At 38.9% G+C, this 18,106-nt stretch overlaps 2 protein-coding genes across 8 annotated transcripts in view; both read left to right on the plus strand.

Moving 5' to 3' along the window:
• Positions 1-18,106, plus strand: part of USP25 (ubiquitin specific peptidase 25) — a 69,203-nt gene that overhangs the window by 26,494 nt on the left and 24,603 nt on the right. For 6 of the 7 annotated variants that reach the window (XM_058184884.1, XM_058184887.1, XM_058184888.1 and 3 more), the window contains exons 6-10: positions 99-185; positions 1,546-1,683; positions 5,535-5,611; positions 6,276-6,349; positions 6,780-6,928. In XM_058184884.1, the coding sequence (XP_058040867.1) occupies positions 99-185; positions 1,546-1,683; positions 5,535-5,611; positions 6,276-6,349; positions 6,780-6,928 (525 nt within the window). Of the gene's footprint in view, positions 1-98; positions 186-362; positions 565-1,545; positions 1,684-5,534; positions 5,612-6,275; positions 6,350-6,779; positions 6,929-18,106 lie in introns of those variants that run through there. The other variant, XM_058184891.1, reaches the window with a different exon arrangement.
• Positions 13,427-18,073, plus strand: LOC131199277 (uncharacterized). The gene is made up of 2 exons (XM_058184892.1): positions 13,427-16,152; positions 16,219-18,073. The coding sequence occupies exon 1, from the start codon at positions 13,466-13,468 to the stop codon at positions 14,366-14,368; it is 903 nt and encodes a 300-aa protein (XP_058040875.1). The 5' UTR covers positions 13,427-13,465; the 3' UTR covers positions 14,369-16,152; positions 16,219-18,073.

The following is an 18,106-nucleotide window of genomic DNA, read 5'->3' on the forward strand; positions in this document are numbered from 1 at the left end:
CTGTGAACCAGTTCTTTGCTTTTTAGTTCTTTTGTGAATTATAGTATATCTAATACACTTTCTAAGAAGTGCAAAATTTATATTTCCTTTTGTTTCAGTCATTATTTAACCTGTTGGAATTTCGAAGGCTAGTCTTGAATTACAATTTACCAGCAAGTGCTCAAGATCTCCCCCGAAACCAAAAGGTATAATAATATAGGCTGCCTTTTACTGTACACTGTCCAGAAGTCCATCTTTGAGGCAGAAATGGAAACAATAAACAGACAAACAAACAAATTGTGGGAGTACGCAGTTGCAATTTGTAGATTTATTGTGTAGTATTGACAAGAAAAGGAGTTTCATTATATTTCAATTGTATTTAGGTATGTGTGTAGCTGTGGTGGGTTTCTACCGGTTGGCCCTGGTTTGGGCAAACTGGTAGTGGCAGCGGCGGGAGGCTCTGCCCACCACCCGGACATCATCATGGATGCTCTGCACATGCACAGAACGTTCTGCGCATGTGCAGAAGCGCCGCACGTGAGCGAAGCGAGTAAGCATGCTCACAGTTCCGAACCAGTAGCGAAGGTAAGTGGAACCCACTACTGGTGTGTAGGCATATATGTATATACATAAAGATTTCAAAGAAGTTATAGATGATAATATACTAGCTTACAAATTTACAGAATAATTTTACAGCACTTTAAAGGCTAATGACATAACTGTATTTGGGACCAGAATATCTGTCACTTAGTGAAGTAGTTGTTAGGTGAAACATCCCATGATTGCACCACTTAGTTCCAGTAGTCCCAGCTGCAGTCATTAAGCAAAGACTTTGCTTCTCCTGACATGCCCCACTTGTCTCCATTTCAACTTCCCTGGTCTGCATATCTCTGCTCCATCTCTATGTCTTCCATTCCACTTCCACCTATCTCTGTCAGCCTCCAGCCCTTGCCATATCCATTTGACCTTCATTTTTTGGTGCTGATGAGCTGCACCTGGCTGAGTATCTATTCTGAATTAACACAAATGAGAGAAATAATTTGCTTCCATTTTTTTTAGAGATTTTTACAAAATTACTGCTGATAAAAAAGCTAAGATCATAGTAGATGTATAACTAGCAAGCTATTAAAATGATAATCCAGGTATAATTAATAGAAACATGAACTTTTATTGTAAAGCAAGGGAGTACAACTTTGAATGTGAAATGATGTGATGTGAAATTTATTAATTTGGGATGTTTTTGCTGACTTTTAACTTCTTTATAGACTATTGCTGGCTGTTAGCTTTTGTGAATGACCTGGAGTAGGGAGTAAACAAAACTTGTAAATCAATAATAGTTTATACAATTGCTGATCCATCAACTCATCAAACTTGCTGATTTTTGGGGGGTGAAGGGAAGAAAGAAAAATTATGGTTTACTCTAAAATAATATAACCGTATTGGAGTTTGTTAAGATTGAGAACATATTTAGCCTTTTTAAGAGGATGGAGTAATTGATTTATAGTTGTACTTCTTACATATTTGTAAAAATATAAAACTCATTATTTATAACTATTTCAAATACAGGAACATAGAAATTTACCTTTTATGCGCGAATTAAGATACCTCTTTGCACTTCTTGTTGGCTCGAAAAGAAAATACGTTGACCCATCAAGAGCTGTTGAAATTCTTAAAGATGCATTTAAATCAAATGATTCTCAGCAGGTAATTTAAGAACTTTCTACCTTATTTTAAATAAAAATAGTTATCAAATCTTGGAGAAATGATACAAATAAAACATTACCAAAAGTATTTTTACCTGATGAAAATTTCAGACTGGCTATTTCATTAAAAAAAATTATCAGTCAATTGCAACTAATGAAGGATCTAGCTAAGGTTGTCAATTTGCCCAGATATTAGTTGACTTGTGAATATGTTCATTTTTTTGGTGGAGTCATTTTTTTCTTTTCTTTTAGATAAAACTACAGAGGTAGAAGGGTACATACCATTCCATGTTCAGATAAAAATATCCACAACCCCATCCAATAAATGGGAGATTAGCTGCCTCAAATATTGAGTAGTTTCAATATTTTGACTTTTATTCAACTTTGCTATCTATACTATAAGATTAATCAAATCTGTAGTTTTGCTAACTTTTCCTTCTATCATGTTCCCAAGTTATTAATAGTTGTACTGATACAGTAATGAATGTCCATGAGTATGAAAAATACTAATCCAGGCTGAACTTTATGGCACCCAAATTGCTACATGTTTCATATTTGATAAGGAATTATTGATAGGCATTTTCAGAGTGTAATTCAAGCCAGTTTTATTGTCATGCCAACCAGCTATGTTTTAAAAAGCTTTGGAATAAAAAAATTGTGTGGTACTTTATTACATGTTTTGCTGAAACCAATATATATTACCATTATAGCATTCCTAAAATCGGTTAGGAACTTGTCAAGTTAAGTTAAGAGAGTTGTTTACTCTATGAAGAATTGTTTATGATATAGTAATGCTTTGTTTTCATGGTGCTTACAGATCTATATCTTTACGATCTGCTCTTGAGCCTCTTAGGAGTGAGTATCTTTCCTTGAGCATAGAAAAAAATTGGTTTCCAATAATTAAGATACCCCAGATTTCTCAAAGATGACAAATTTTCAACCATTTCAAAAGCACTTTCTTTCAGTATTCTGGGCTGCAGGTGTATATAAGCTCTCCTTATTTTAAATCTATTTGAAAAGGTGTTATTAGTTGCTTGTAATATTGTTTTCGAACTTTAGCTTAGCATTCTTTGGAAACATCAGTTTTTTCATCCTCTGGGTTTTCCAGAACTGTTGGAAAATTCTGAGCTACATGTATATTCTTCTTTGATAAGTTATCTCATTCTGCCTCCTGATTTTTAAATGTTTCATGTCTTGTTTTATATCTTCCCTTAATATTTTGCTCAATCACATTTAATTCTGCTACTGTGCTCCTCTTTCCCTTCCCTCTTCTTTGGAATTGTTTGCGCTTGTAATATCTTCTGTTTTAGGAACTTCCACCTACATTCCTAGCTGTTTCTTGTTAACTACACTTGCTATGTAATCTTAAACATGTTAAACGATCAAATACAAGGTATTTGTGTTCCAGGTATGTGTTTAACTAACTAGACTTTAGCTTCCTTTAAAATTATAGCATTTTACGCTACCCTGTTATATGCAATGAACTTGCCTTTTCATTCGTACTGGTTATAAATGAAGAATAGTTGACCTTCTTATACCTTTACCAACTCTGTGAAAGAATTTATTTTTTTACTTTTTCTCAGACAACAATATATATAAATAGCAGATTAGTATCCTATCACGCTTATTTCATGAGGTTTTTTTTCCCTTATGGAATTGTCTTAATTGAGTTAGTAAATTTCATCAAGACTTTCACTTTATGTATTCTTCCATTTTTAAAAATATTCACCTGTAAATCCAAAATCATAGAGTTTTCTGTTTAGGAGGGTGGGTAGGTTTGGATAAAGGCAATTATTTCCTTTTTCCTGTTTCTATCCTTTTTAACAAATTGTGATCTTCAGTTAATGGGAGTCTGCCCACCATTTTTATGTTATGTTTTATGTTTTTATGTTAAATCATACTGCATGTGTCTTACTACTAGTTCATGTTTATCTTGCTCATTTCCCAGACACTGGGCAATTAGTATATATACAACAAATGCTATGAATTTTGTAGGCCAGTATTTTTCCTGATTTAAGTAGGTTTGTCCTAATGGAGTAACATTGGATAGGGTATAAATCTTTGTCCTTATTGCATGGGATGATCTCCAATGCTATAACAAGATACTGTACAATTGAGATTTCCATCTTTCTATAAAAGATCATTTCTCAACCCTTATGAGGCAAAATCCAATTTATATCAATTCTTCCCATGGATTTCTTTAGATAACAGGCCATGTGTCTCATTTTTACATCCTTTCTGAAAGTAGAAGTTATATTTATCTTTTCATTTCTTGTCCTTTCAATGGAACTAAGTTATGTAGGAGAACTATAGCTGAGGCTGCAGGATTTTACTTCCTAGATATTTCAAGTTACTATAATGGGGATATGGCTACTTTTTACGGCATGTAATCATCTATAGGAATGTCTTTGAGAGATAGGAGGAGGAAGAGCTGCAAACTAGATAACAATCAGGTAACTAGCAACTTGCAGAAGGAATGAGGCGTAGCAAATATCTTAGAAGGGACCCTTCCTACTTTCTTGGGCCGTAAAAGTGTGAGAGAGGAAAGATGTACTTTCAGACTTGCAATTACTTGCAGCTTTACAAAAAAGAAACATCCATGTTTGATATTTCTTGTTCCAATTGCCTTGAGGGGCTGTTCCGTACTGTTCCTTCTGCAGATAAGTTGCCTCTTATCTGCCCAATGCCTAATCTGCAGCATCTCCTCCTCTTCTTAATTGGGTTAGTAAATTCTATCAAGAAGGACATTTTCACAGACCATTATACAATATCATTTTTACACAAATATATTTTCAGTTAATTTAATAATTCACAAGTTGATGGGCCTACACATAATCTGATCCTCAGACCAGTGAGGCACCAGCTGTCAACTCGCAAAGCATTCCTGACCTGCTCTTGAGTTGCCATAGGCAGGGGGGTGGGGAATCAAGTCTCACAGCTGCATTGAGGAACTTGCATTTCAGTCGAAACAAAGCACATTCCAGCCGGCAATATCAAGGTCATCTCCACAGAAATCCAAAGTGGCCGGAGGGAGTGACTTCTACAACCCACGAAATTGCTTCGTTGGGGAATGTGACTGATAACATACCTTGGGGGAAAGGGGAAACAGGGTCAGAGCCAAGATGCAAATTAAGTGAGGTCAGAGTTGGCTTCACTTGGTCCATGCCGACATGAAGCTTCTAATAAATAACTTGATTTCTTTTGAAGCTTGGCTTGAGGCTCTTGATTTAATGAGGCATCAGTCAGAACCCTGACACCAGCTACCCTAAGTATTAATTCAGGGCACAGTTACCTTTCCTGTTTTGCAAATTCTATTCTCTCCCCACTCTTCCTCTCCTGTATTTTTTCTTCTTAAAAGCTGTCTTCTTTCATGAGGTACGGAATATCCTGTTGCCTTGTTTCTGATCATTGGTCTTGTCGACTGGGCTTGTTTGTCAACCTGATTTCTTTCAGCTTCTGTTGGTTAGTAAAATATAGTCACTTTAATGAGTTAGACACTTAGTGCTCTATTCATTGTAATTTTTCTTCAAGAACTATGCTTGCTACAAATATATGCTGAGCTATTTTGGTAAAGAAAAATAGCATGAGGGTAGCCATTTGAAATTATGGTACTCACTTCACTACCACAAATGAAATACTTTTATTAATACTTTATCAATCCAATTTCAGCCTAGAAAATATGTTAGGAACATCCCAGTGAACTGTAATGTCAAATTCCTCTTAGTGCTCCATTGACAAAATTTTGTCAGTTCTATTTGTTTATTATAGTGCCTTTTGCACTTCCAAGTATTGCACATATGTCATTTTTCCTATATTCCTCTCTTTATGTGTTTGCTTATTATTTCTCAACAGCAAGATGTGAGTGAATTCACACATAAGTTGCTGGATTGGCTGGAAGATGCCTTTCAAATCCAGGCTGAAGAGGAACAGTAAGTAACTCTTGTAATAATAAAGATTAATTTATAATTGAGTGTATTTTAATGTATCGTTCACGCAGTTTTTAGCATCAGAAATCTTATGTAGCCCAACTCTTGTAATCCTATTATGGTCCTGAAATGCAATGCAACACAACACAATATCTTTGAATAAGGGTAGCTTAAGAAAAAAAATGTTATCTATACAGTTCATGTAAGATAAACTGGTAGAAGAGTGAAGCAGGCAGATGTAAATTCATATTCTTGTCCTAGATTATCTGGATTGCTCTCCTCTTCTAGAGTATTGTGAATACAGTATGAAATTATTCATCATGCAGCTATTTCAAGATCAGTTTAGGAGTGGTTTGCTTCACTATCAGATTTATTATAAATATTTTCTATTTGTAGGAAAATAATTCATCTACTTGAATTGAAATATTTTAAAGAAATTAATATTTGAATATAGTTGAAAATCACTTCATGGATTCTGGTTAAAAAATTGGATACCAATTTCATGGTGATGATAACATTAATCTCATAATTATAACTGACTACCATAAGTTATGAATATATTATATTGGAGGGAGTTCCATTGATGCAAATATGCATGTGTAATCATTTGATTAAAATATATGGAATAATTTGCACTTAATTTTAACAAAGATAATTGTGTCTTTAGGAATGGAGAAAAGCCAAAGAACCCAATGGTAGAACTGTTTTATGGCCGATTTTTAGCAGCTGGATTTCTTGAAGGTAATATCTTGAGTATATTTGTAGTTCAGTTATCTTACTAATATTTTAATACTAAATGTACTAAATACTACTTTAATAATAAAGCCCTAATATAGCCTTAACATGGCTTTTAAAAAGGACTCCTCCATCTCCTATCCCATCCAAAGAAAATGTCCCTCTTAATTTTTTTTTTATATACTGGAAAGAAACGTTTTCCTAGCTTGTACTTTCTTATCATGGTTCTGGAATTTTATTTATTTTTTTGAAAAGGAGGAAAGAACCTAGTTTTTAGTTACAACTTTCACATATCATGTACAATTGTTCAACTGTAGCAGACATTTGAAATCATATTTGATAGATCAGTTAGATCATGTTTAAAACGTTAAAAAAAGGTAGTAGCATTGACTATGTATTTTCCTGTTGAAATCTTATACCTCCCTCTTCTGATAAGGGAAGAAATTTGAAAATACAGAGATGTTTGGTCAATATCCACTTCAAGTTAATGGCTTCAAAGATCTTCATGAGTGCCTAGAAGCTGCCATGGTTGAGGGAGAAATTGAATCTTTACACTCAGAAAATTCTGGAAAATCTGGTCAGGAGGTAAGCGATATTATACATTTGGCAATACCTTTCCATAGTACAACCCTAGTTTAAAATATAGATAACACAAAATATTCTGGCAAATCATTTATTTACCCAAAGAAAAAAGAGCTTCATGCACTTTATGTTTATTTGGATCTCAACCAATTTCTGTTTTAAGAATGTTATCCTCAGTTGTTCCAGTAACCTGATAGGGGATCACTGAATCAAAATTTCACAAAAAAGTAAAAGCAGTATTTGAAGTACAAGCATACTGTTGACATCAGACAAAAACACTGAAATTATGATATAAAACTATTCATACAGTTTATAATATAAAATCAAAAGTTTAAATCAGATGAAATAGTTATATGATTTTAATGATTAAATCCAAATAAATGATAAACTAGTCAAAGCATAATCAGTGGCAGATTAATTTATATGATACAATATTTTAAGTATTAAAAAGTTTATTTTTTGCATTCCAACATGAATTTACGTAGGGAAATGTAACTGGGCCAGTCATCCAGCTGCTTTTATTCCTAAGGCAAGTCCTGGTATCTAACTTGATGTCTTTAACCACTACATCCAACTTGCACTTACATATGCATACTTTCATGGATTACTGCCTTGTCGTGGCAAAGGGGCTTGCGTAGCTCAATGAAGCTATGAGCTATGCCGTGCAGGGATACCCAAGACGGACAAGTCATAGCAGAGAGTTCTGACAAAACGTAATCCACTGGAGAAGAAAATGGCAACCCACTCCAGTATCTTTGCCCTGAAAACCCCATGGACAGTACAAAAAGGAAAAAAGATATGATGCCAGAAGATGAGCCCCTCAGGTCGAAAGGTGTCCCAATATGATACTGGGGAAGAGTGGAGGGCTAGTACTAGTAGCGCCAGAAAGAATGAAGCGACTGGGCCAAAGCCGAAAGGACGCTCAACTGTGGATGTATCTGGTGGTGAAAGGAAAGTCCGATGCTGTAAAGATTTTTTCTCCATAGGAACCTGGAATGTAAGATCCATGAATCAAGGCAAGCTGGATGTGGTCAAACAAGAGATGACAAGACTGAACATCGACATCTTAGGAATCAGCGAACTAAAGTGGACAGGAATGGGCGAATTTAATTCAATTGACTATCAGGTATACTACTGTGGGCAAGAATCCCTCAGAAGAAATGGATTGGCCTTCATAATCAATAAAAAAGTAGGAAAAGCAATACTGGGATACAATACCCAAAATGACAGAATGATCTCAGTCCGAATCCAAGGCAATCCATTCAATATCACAGTAGTTCAAGCCTATGCCCCAACCACTGGTGCTGAAGAAGATGCAATTGACCAGTTCTATGAAGCCCTACAGCACCTGATAGAATTAACACCAAAAAATGATGTCCATATCATCATGGAAGATTGGAATGCTAAAGTAGGAAGCCAAAAGATAACCGGAATAACAGGCAAGTATGGCCTTGGAGTACAAAATAAAGCAGGGCACAGGCTGATAGAATTCTGCCAAGACAATACGATGGTCATAGCAAACACTCTTTTCCAACAACCTAAGAGATGAGTCTACACATGGACATCACCAGATGGTCAACACAGAAATCAGATTGACTATGTGCTCTGCAGCCAAAAATGAAGAAGCTCTATACAATCAGTAAAACAAGACCAGGAGCTGACTGTGGCTCAGATCATGAGCTTCTTCTTGCAAAATTTAGGCTTAAACTAAAGAAAGTAGGGAAAAGCACCAGGCCACTCAGGTATGAACTAAATCATATCCCTGATTAATATACAGTAGAGGTGACAAATAGATTTAAAGAATTAGATCTGATAGACATAGTGCCTGATGAACCATGGATGGAGGTTCGCAACATTGTACAAGAGGTAGCAACTAAAACCATTCCAAAAAAAAATGCAACAAAGCAAAATGGCTGTCTGAGGAAGCTCTGCAAATAGCTGAGGAAAGAAGGGAAGCGAAAGGCAAGGGAGAAAGAGAAAGATACACCCAGTTGAATGCAGAATTCCACAGAATAGCTAGAAGAGATAAGAATCATTCTTAAATGAACAGTGCAAAGAAATAGAAGAAAACAATAGAATAAGGAGGACCAGAGATCTATTCAAGAAAATTGGAGATATGAAGGGAACGTTTCATGCAAAGATGGGCATGATAAAGAACCAAAATGGCAGGGACCTAACAGAGGCAGAAGAGATTAAGAAGAGGTGACAAAATTACACAGAAGAACTATACAAGAATGAGCTTAACATCCCTGATAACCACGATGGGGTGGTGACTAACCTTGAGCCAGACATCCTAGAATGTGAAGTCAAATGGGCCTTAAGAAATCTGAGCAACAACAAAGCTAGTGGAGGAGACAGTATTCCAGCTGAGCTATTCAAAATCTTAAAAGACAACGCAGTAAAAGTGCTGCAACCAATTTGCCAGCAAATTTGGAAAACTCAACAATGGCCACAGGATTGGAAAAGGTCAGTTTACATTCCAATTCCAAAGAAAGGCAGTGCCAAAGAATGTTCAAACTATCGCACCATTGCACTCATTTCACATGCTAGTAAAGTTATGCTTAAAATCCTACAAGCTGGGCTCCAGCAATATGTGGATCGAGAACTACCAGAAGTACAGGCAGGATTTCATAGAGGCAGAGGAACTAGAGATCAAATTGCCAACATACACTGGATCATGGAGAAAGCTAGGGAGTTCCAGAAAAACATCTACTTCTGGTTCATTGACTATGCTAAATCCTTTGATTGTGTGGATCACAACAAATTGTGGCAAGTTTTTAAAGAGATGGGAGTACCAGACCATCTTATTTGTCTCTTGAGAAACCTGTATGCGGGTCAAGAAGCCACAGTGAGAACTGGACACGGAACCACTGATTGGTTCAAAATTGGGAAAGGAGTCCGGCAAGGCTGTATACTATAACCCTGCCTATTTAACTTATATGCAGAACACATGAGAAAGGTGGGCTAGATGAATCAAAAATTGGAATTAAGATTGCCGGAAGAAATATCAACAACCTCAGATATGCAGGTGACACCACTCTAATGGCAGAAAGCGAAGAGGAACTAAAGAGCCTCTTGATGCGGGTGAAGGAGCAGAGTGCAAAAATTGGCTTGAAACGCGACATTAAGATAACTAAAATCATGGCATCCGCCCCTCTCAATTCCTGGCAAGATAGATGGGGAAGAAATGGAGGTAGTGACAGATTTTATTTTCCTGGGCTCCAAGATCACCGCAGATGGGGACTGCAGCCAAGAAATTAAAAGACGCTTGCTCCTGGGGAGGAAAGCTATGGCAAATCTAGACAGCGTACTAAAAAGCAGAGACATCACCCTGCCAACAAAAGTGCGTATAGTCAAAGCTATGGTTTTCCCAGTTGCAACGTATGGCTGTGAAGGTTGGACCATAAGAAAGGCTGAGCGCCAAAGAATTGAGGCCTTTGAACTCTGGTGCTGGAGAAGACTCCTGCGAGTCCCTTGGACTACAAGGCGAACAAACAATTCAGTTCTAGAGGAGATTAACCCTGACTGCTGTTTAGAAGGCCAGATCATGAAGATGAAACTGAAATACTTTGGCCACCTAATGAGAAAGAAGGACTCACTGGAGAAGAGCCTAATGCTGGGAAAGATTGAGGGCAAAAGAAGAAGGGACGACAGAGAACGAGGTGGCTGGATGGAGTCACTGAAGCAGTAGGCATGAGTTTAAATGGACTCCAGAGGATGGTAGAGGACAGGAAGGCCTGGAGGAACGTTGTCCATGAGGTCACGATGGGTTGGACACGACTTTGCAACTAACAACAACAAATGCATACTTAAAAGTTATAAATATTTAAGCATAAAAGAAAATACCTTGATTCTAATAGTAGTTGCAAATTCCTACCTGGCTTTCAAATTTAGAGAAAAGTGCAGAGAAAAGTTAGGAAAGTTGCTAAAGAGAAAAATTATGTTACTAGATAAGAAAAATTAAATAGAATGACCTGACATTTTAGGACAAAAGCTAAAGGCCTAATATTATACGTAATTTGGCTGCTTGGTCCCTGACATATAAAAAACCTCCCCATTTTTCTGAATTAGCATATTTTATATACTAGCCATTCTGCTTCTTATTTCACTCCCAATTTTCCTTCTTTCTTCCTCCTAGCATGTGACCATATGGAAGGTCTGCTTTTTTTCAGTTCAGCCGAGTATTGATCCACAGGTTGTGAAAGGAATTGCTGACTTGTTACCCAGGCCTGACATTGTGTGTTGAGGGAGAACTACTGGCCCAAAGTCACTTGGCTGGCTTATGTGCCTAAACAGGGTTAGAACTCATAAGCTCTGCTTTCTAGCATGATGCCTTTATCATTAGAGCAACCTGGCTCTTATCATTTCCAATTTTATTGATTGTTACATTGTTTGGATTCTCATTGTCTCTTCATTACATCACTTTTCTTCTAATTAAAATTGGTATTTGTGGATTGTTAAGCCAATGTTTTTTTCTCTTCTTCTTAATGGGATTTACTTAATGGGATTTACTTTATCAGTAACCAAATAACAAGTTAGTCTACTCAAAATGTTCTATTCTTGGTTCCCAAAACAGCATTCATACATTCATAGAGAGTTTCAAACTTTTTAAGAGTGATCAGTTTTAGTATGGCATATAATTAAGATTAAAATCAGCTCCCCTGATTTCTGACCTTATTCAGGGGGAGTCCGCGGACCTGATGGGCATTACGGAGACCTGGTTGGGTCCAGAGGGGGGGTTCCCCTTGTTGAGCTGTGCCCTCCAGGTTTCCGAGCATTTCATCAGCCGAGGGCCCAAGGTAGGGGTGGGCTGGTGGCGGTTGTTATTAAGGAAGATCTAGAGCCGAGGGAGGCCACTGTTCCTCAGATTGCCAGCTGTGAATCCGTCTATGTGCGGTGGGGCCATAGGAATCAGTTGGGCTTGTTGATCGCGTACCTGGCTCCTTGCTGCGTGACCACAGCCCTGCCTGAGCTGTTGGAGGTACTTGCCGCTGTGGCGGTTGAGACCCCCAGACTTGTAGTCATGGGGGATTTCAACCTTCCATCAGCTGGCTTGTTATCGACGGCAGCTCGGGAGTTCCAGGCTTCCATGACGGCCTTGGACTTGATTCGAGTAAACGATGGCCCTACGCACTTGGGGGGAGGCACGCTGGATCTAATTTATATCTCTGGACAGTGGTTAAATGATCTGGAATTAGATGATTTAGTAACAGAACCAATGTCATGGTCCGATCATTTTCTCCTTCGCCTAGACTTCCGAACCGCCACTCACCATCGCAGGGAGACGGAACCTATACGCTGGTTCCGTCCCAGGCGCCTGATGGACCTGGAGAGGTTCCTGACGGAGCTTGGGCCATTCCCTGAGGATCTGGCCCGCGGCTCGGCTGAGGAACTAGTTGTGGCCTGGGAAAAGGCCGCGGCTGGGGCCTTGGACCGTGTCGTGCCTTTGCGGCCTCTGACCCGGCGTAGATCTCGTCCAGCACCTTGGTTCTCCGAGGGGCTGAGGGAGATGAAACGCCGGAGAAGACGCCTAGAGAGCACTTGGAGATCCAGTCGCTCTGAAGCTGATCGGACACTAGTTAGGTCCTATTCTAGGACCTACCTAGTGGCAATGAGGGAGGCGAGGCGTTCTTACGCCTCCACCCTCATTGCGTCGGCAGATAACCGCCCGGCCGCCCTGTTTTGGGTGGCCCGCTCCCTCCTTCATCAGGAGGTGCGGGACGACCCTTTGCAGGGACGAGCCGAGGAGTTTAGTGGTTATCTATACGATAAAATCGCTCAGCTCCGGGACGGTCTGGACCGAAATTGGGATGATCCAAGCGAGGGAGAGGAGACACGTCTTGTTGAGCCGGTTTGGGATGAGTTTGACCCTGTGGCTCCCGAGGACGTGGACAGGTTGTTGGGGAGGCTTCATGCCACGACATGTTTACTGGACCCGTGTTCTTTCTGGCTGGTACTGGCCACTCAGGAAGTGACACGAGGCTGGCATCTAATCCTCCTTGAGGATTATCAACGCTTCCTTGCTGGAAAGGGTTTTCCCTGCCGCCTTGAAAGAGGCGGTGGTGAGACCCCTCCTCAAGAAGCCCTCCCTGGACCCAGCTATTTTAGGTAATTATCGTCCAGTCTCCAACATTCGCTTCGTTGCGAAGGTTGTAGAGAGTGCTGTGGCGCGACAGCTATCCCAATACCTGGATGAAGCCGTCTATCTAGACCCGTTCCAGTCCGGCTTTCGACCCGGATACAGCACGGAGACAGCTTTGGTCGCATTGGTGGATGATCTCTGGCGGGCCAGGGACAGGGGGTACTCCTCTGCCCTGGTCCTATTAGACCTCTCAGCGGCTTTTGATACCATCGACCATGGTATCTTGCTGCGCCGGTTGGGGGGATTGGGAGTGGGAGGCACCGTTTATCGGTGGTTCTCCTCCTATCTCTCCGACCGGTCGCAGACGGTGTTGACAGGGGGCAGAGGTCGACGCGAGGTGCCTCCCTTGTGGGGTCCCGCAAGGGTCGATTCTCTTGCCCCTGCTGTTCAACATCTACATGAAGCTGTTGGGTGAGATCATCAGTGGCTTCGGGGTGAGATACCAACAGTACGCTGATGACACCCAGCTGTACTTTTCCACCCCAGGCCACCCCAATGAAGTTGTTGAAGTGCTGTCCCGGTGTTTGGAAGCCGTACGGGTCTGGATGGGGAGAAACAGGCTCAAGCTTAATCCCTCCAAGACGGAGTGGCTGTGGATGCCGGCATCCCGATTCAGTCAACTGCAGCCGCGGTTGACTGTTGGAGGCGAGTTATTGGCCCCAAAGGATAGGGTGCGCAACTTGGGTGTCCTCCTGGATGATCGGCTGTCGTTTGAAGATCATTTGATGGCCGTCTCCAGGAGGGCCTTCCACCAGGTCCGCCTGGTTCGGCAGTTGCGCCCCTTCCTTGATCGGGATGCCTTGTGCACAGTCACTCATGCGCTCGTTACCTCTCGCTTGGATTATTGTAATGCTCTCTACATGGGGCTCCCCCTGAAGTGCACTCGGAGGCTTCAGTTAGTCCAGAATGCAGCTGTGCGGGTGATAGAGGGAGCTACGCGTAGCTCCCATGTAACACCGATCCTGCGCAGACTGCACTGGCTACCTGTGGCCTTTCGAGTGCACTTTAAGGTGTTGGTTACGACCTTTAAAGCGCTCCATGGCTTAGGGCCTGGGTACTTACGGGACCGCCTGCTGTTACCACATGCCTCCCACCGACCCGTACGCTCTCACAGAGAGGGACTTCTCAGGGTGCCGTCCGCCAAACAATGTCGGCTGGCGGCCCCCAGGGGAAGGGCCTTCTCTGTGGGGGCTCCCACACTCTGGAACGAGCTTCCCCCAGGTTTACGCCAAATACCTGACCTTCGGACTTTCCGCCGCGAACTGAAGACACACCTTTTTATCCGCGCGGGGCTGGCTTAAATTGAATTTTAAATGTTAAATTTTATTAATTTTAAAAGGGTTTTTTAGTGTATGGTAAATTTTTAAATTTTCAGGCTATTTAAATAAGTTTTTTAAATTCCATTTTAATTGTATTTTGTATTGTTCATTTTATTCTGCCTGTACACTGCCCTGAGTCCTTCGGGAGAAGGGCGGTATAAAAATCAAATAAATAAATAAATAAATAAAAAAAAAAATAGAAAATAAAGCAGAAATAATTCATACTATTTACATATTTTACTTCCACACTAGAATTAGAAATAATAAATTCATAAAGCAAGATATAATAGTGTAAATTTACATGTTAAAATTCATTTATGTATCAGTGTTCTGTTAAAATAAATCTTGTTTTTCCACATCCAATTGCTGCATAGCAATCACATGTCTATAGCTGTCTACATATTTTGTTTCAAAATGGTTATATAGAAATTTGAAGTAGTTTCTCCGAGTGTCTAATATCTTTGTGATCTATTAAACTATACCATGAATGTTGGTTGTATATAAGTCACAGCTGACTTGAGAGAAAAGCCTGGTGAAAACTTTATATAATAATGTTCTATTCAGTCCACAGCTCTTCAGAAAGTTTTCCATATCATTAAAGCAATATTTAGTTCAAGCCATGGCTTCAAGCTATCTTATCTAGTTCAGGGTTGGCCTTGTTCAGGTTCTATCATCCATTAAACCTAATTCCTTTCACACAGCATATTTAAAGCTTTAAGTGGGGTATGGCTTCATTTGACCTATATCTGAATAGGTCTATCATTAGTTCTATATTTGTTCTTTACTGCAGCAAAAAAAGAGAGACTTATAGTTGTTAGGGTTTCTAAACTATTTTTTTGTAACTTAGTTAATGAAAAATTAAATACTTTTGCTTGAAATGGTTATGCATAGTGGTTTTTTGAGCAATCATGAAGTGGGCAAAATAATATTTTCAAGAACAAAATGGTAAGAGATTGTATTATGCTTGTAACCATTCTCTGCTCCTTAGCCTTCCTAGAGCTTAAAAAAATTCAGCAGGATAATTGATAAAAAGTAGTACTATCCTCTTATTATGATAGTTCTGTCTTTCAGATTTATTATTAAGTGTTGATGGGGTACTACACAGTGTTCACACAAAAAGATAGAGTGAATGTAGACTTAAAGGATATATGTTAAAAGGCCAGATTTTTGAGATAACTTGTTTTCCCCAAAGTAAGACATCCCCTGATAATAAGCCCAATTGGGCTTTTGAGCGCGTGGCAGTAAGGTCAAACGCTTATTCCAGGGTTCAGAAAAATATAAGACAGGATCTTATTTTGGGGGAAATACGGTATACAAATATAAGACCAAGATAGATCACTTAAGAATTTTTTCCCACCTTTAACATATAAGCTGTAAAATTCAATTGAAAAACAAACTGAAACTTTTAAGGGGAAAAATAACTATAAAAAACATACGATAGCATGGTTACATAAGTGTGCACACCCTTAAACTAATACTTTGTTGAATCACCTTTTGATTTTCTGACAGCATTCAGTCTTTTAGTAGGAGTCTTATCAGCATGGTTCACTTTGCCTTGGGAATATTTGCCTGCAGTCCCTTGCAAAAGTACTCAATCTGTCAAATTGCAAGAGGATCTCCTGTGATCAGCCCTTTTCAGTCATCCCACAGATTTTCAATTGGATTCATGTCTGGGCCCTTCCTGGGCCATTCCAAAACTTCAAATCTATTTATTTTATTTTTTTATTTTATTTGTCATAACAATATATAGAAGCGTCACACAAAAGGTTATATAGTATATAAACATATATATGAGGAAATATAAGGAGGTATAAGTATATATATATATATAGGTTATATAGTATATAAACATATATATGAGGAAATATAAGGAGGTATAAGAAAAACAGTAGGACATATATATATATGAAGAAAAAAGAAAAACAGTAGGACAGGACCGGTAGGCACGTTTGTGCTCTTATGCACGCCCCTTATGGTCCTCTTAGGAATGGGGTGAGGTCAATAGTAGAAAGTTTTTGGTTAAAGTTTTTGGGATTATGGGAAGAGACCACAGAGTCAGGTAAAGTGTTCCAAGCACTGATGATTCTGTTACAGAAGTCATATTTTCTGCAATCTAGATTAAAGCGGTTAACATTAAGTTTAAATTTATTGGTTACTCTTCTATTATTGCAATTACAGCTGTAGTAGTCTTTAACAGGAAGGACATTACAGTAGATGATTCTATGAGTTAAACTTAGGTCTTGTCGAAGGTGACGGAGTTCTAAGTTTTCTAAGCCTAGGATTTCAAGTCTGGTGGGATAAGGTATTTTGTTTTTTTCAGAGGAGTGAAGAACTCTTCTTATAAAATATTTCTGGACACATTCAGTTGTATTGATGTCAGAAATGTGGTGAGGGTTCCAAACAGGCGAGCTGTATTCTAGAATTGGTCTAGCAAATGTTTTATATGCTCTGGTTAGTAGTGTGGTATTTTTTGGAAAAGAAGCTACACAAGATTAGGTTTACAACTCTTAGAGCCTTTTTTGCTATGTAGTTGCAGTGGGCTTTGGCACTTAGGTCATTTGATATGAAAACTCCAAGGTCTTTAACAGGGTGGGGGTCATCTGTAAGGTAATGTCCATCAAGCATGTACTTAGTGTTTGGGTTCTTTTTTCCAATATGTAAGACTGAGCATTTGCTGGTTGAGATTTGGAGTTGCCAAGTTTTAGACCAAGCGGTTAGATTATCAAGGTCTTTTTGAATGGTAGATGTATTGTCGGTGGTGTTAAATAGTTTGACACCTATTTATTTCCTTCTTGCTACCCTACCCCATATGAATAAGTTTTTTAATGTTTGTTTTTAGCATTGTATGAGTTGTTTTTGTATTTTACTGTTGGCTGTAAACCGCCCTGAGTCCTTCGGGAGAAGGGCGGTATACAAATTAAAATATTATTATTATTATTATTATTATGAAGAATATGGGAGATTGTTGTCATATGTACAACAATCAAAAGTTGCTCCTTTAATATTGCTGTAGGCCTCTTGACAACCTTCTAAACCAGTGTTCTTATTTTTTTCATCGATTTTGGAGGGACATCTAGTTCTTGGTAATGTCACTGTTGTGCCATATTTTTTTTACTTGTTGATGACTGTCTTCAGTGTCTTCTATGCTATATCCAATGCCTGGAAAATTGTTTTGTATCCTTCCTGATTAATACGTTTCAACCATGAGATTTCTAAGCTCTTTGCAGATCATGGTTTTTGCTGTAAACGGCAACTCAGTAAATGTCAGACAAATCCTAGTAGAGCACCTGAACTTGAAATAGATTTGATCACAGTCACTTGGCAAATGTGTACTGACCTCTATTTTAACGTCAATTTAAATATGGTTGGTGTCAGGTGCAAGAAATCAGGAGCCAAAAGGATTGAAATTAATATAGATTTAATGCATACTAACAATTTCTACAAGAATCTGGACCACTAATAGTCAAAGCAAACTGACTTATAAGTCAACAGAATTCAAGGTGGTTGGACTTAGATCTTTTGTGGGTAATGAAGGAAATATTGTGCTTGGCATGTACCTTGGGCTTAGCTTGGTCATCTCCCCTTCAGTTGATTAACTCTGAAAATAGCCACTTTCCTATTTGTAAGAGGGTGTACATATTTAAGCAAGCACATTATTATAAGTTTTTTAGTGTTATTTCCCCTCAAAAAGATTATGGCTTGTTTTTCAATTGAATTTTA

The sequence above is a fragment of the Ahaetulla prasina genome, chromosome 5, assembly GCF_028640845.1.
Source record: "Ahaetulla prasina isolate Xishuangbanna chromosome 5, ASM2864084v1, whole genome shotgun sequence".
Classification (NCBI taxonomy): domain Eukaryota; kingdom Metazoa; phylum Chordata; class Lepidosauria; order Squamata; family Colubridae; genus Ahaetulla; species Ahaetulla prasina.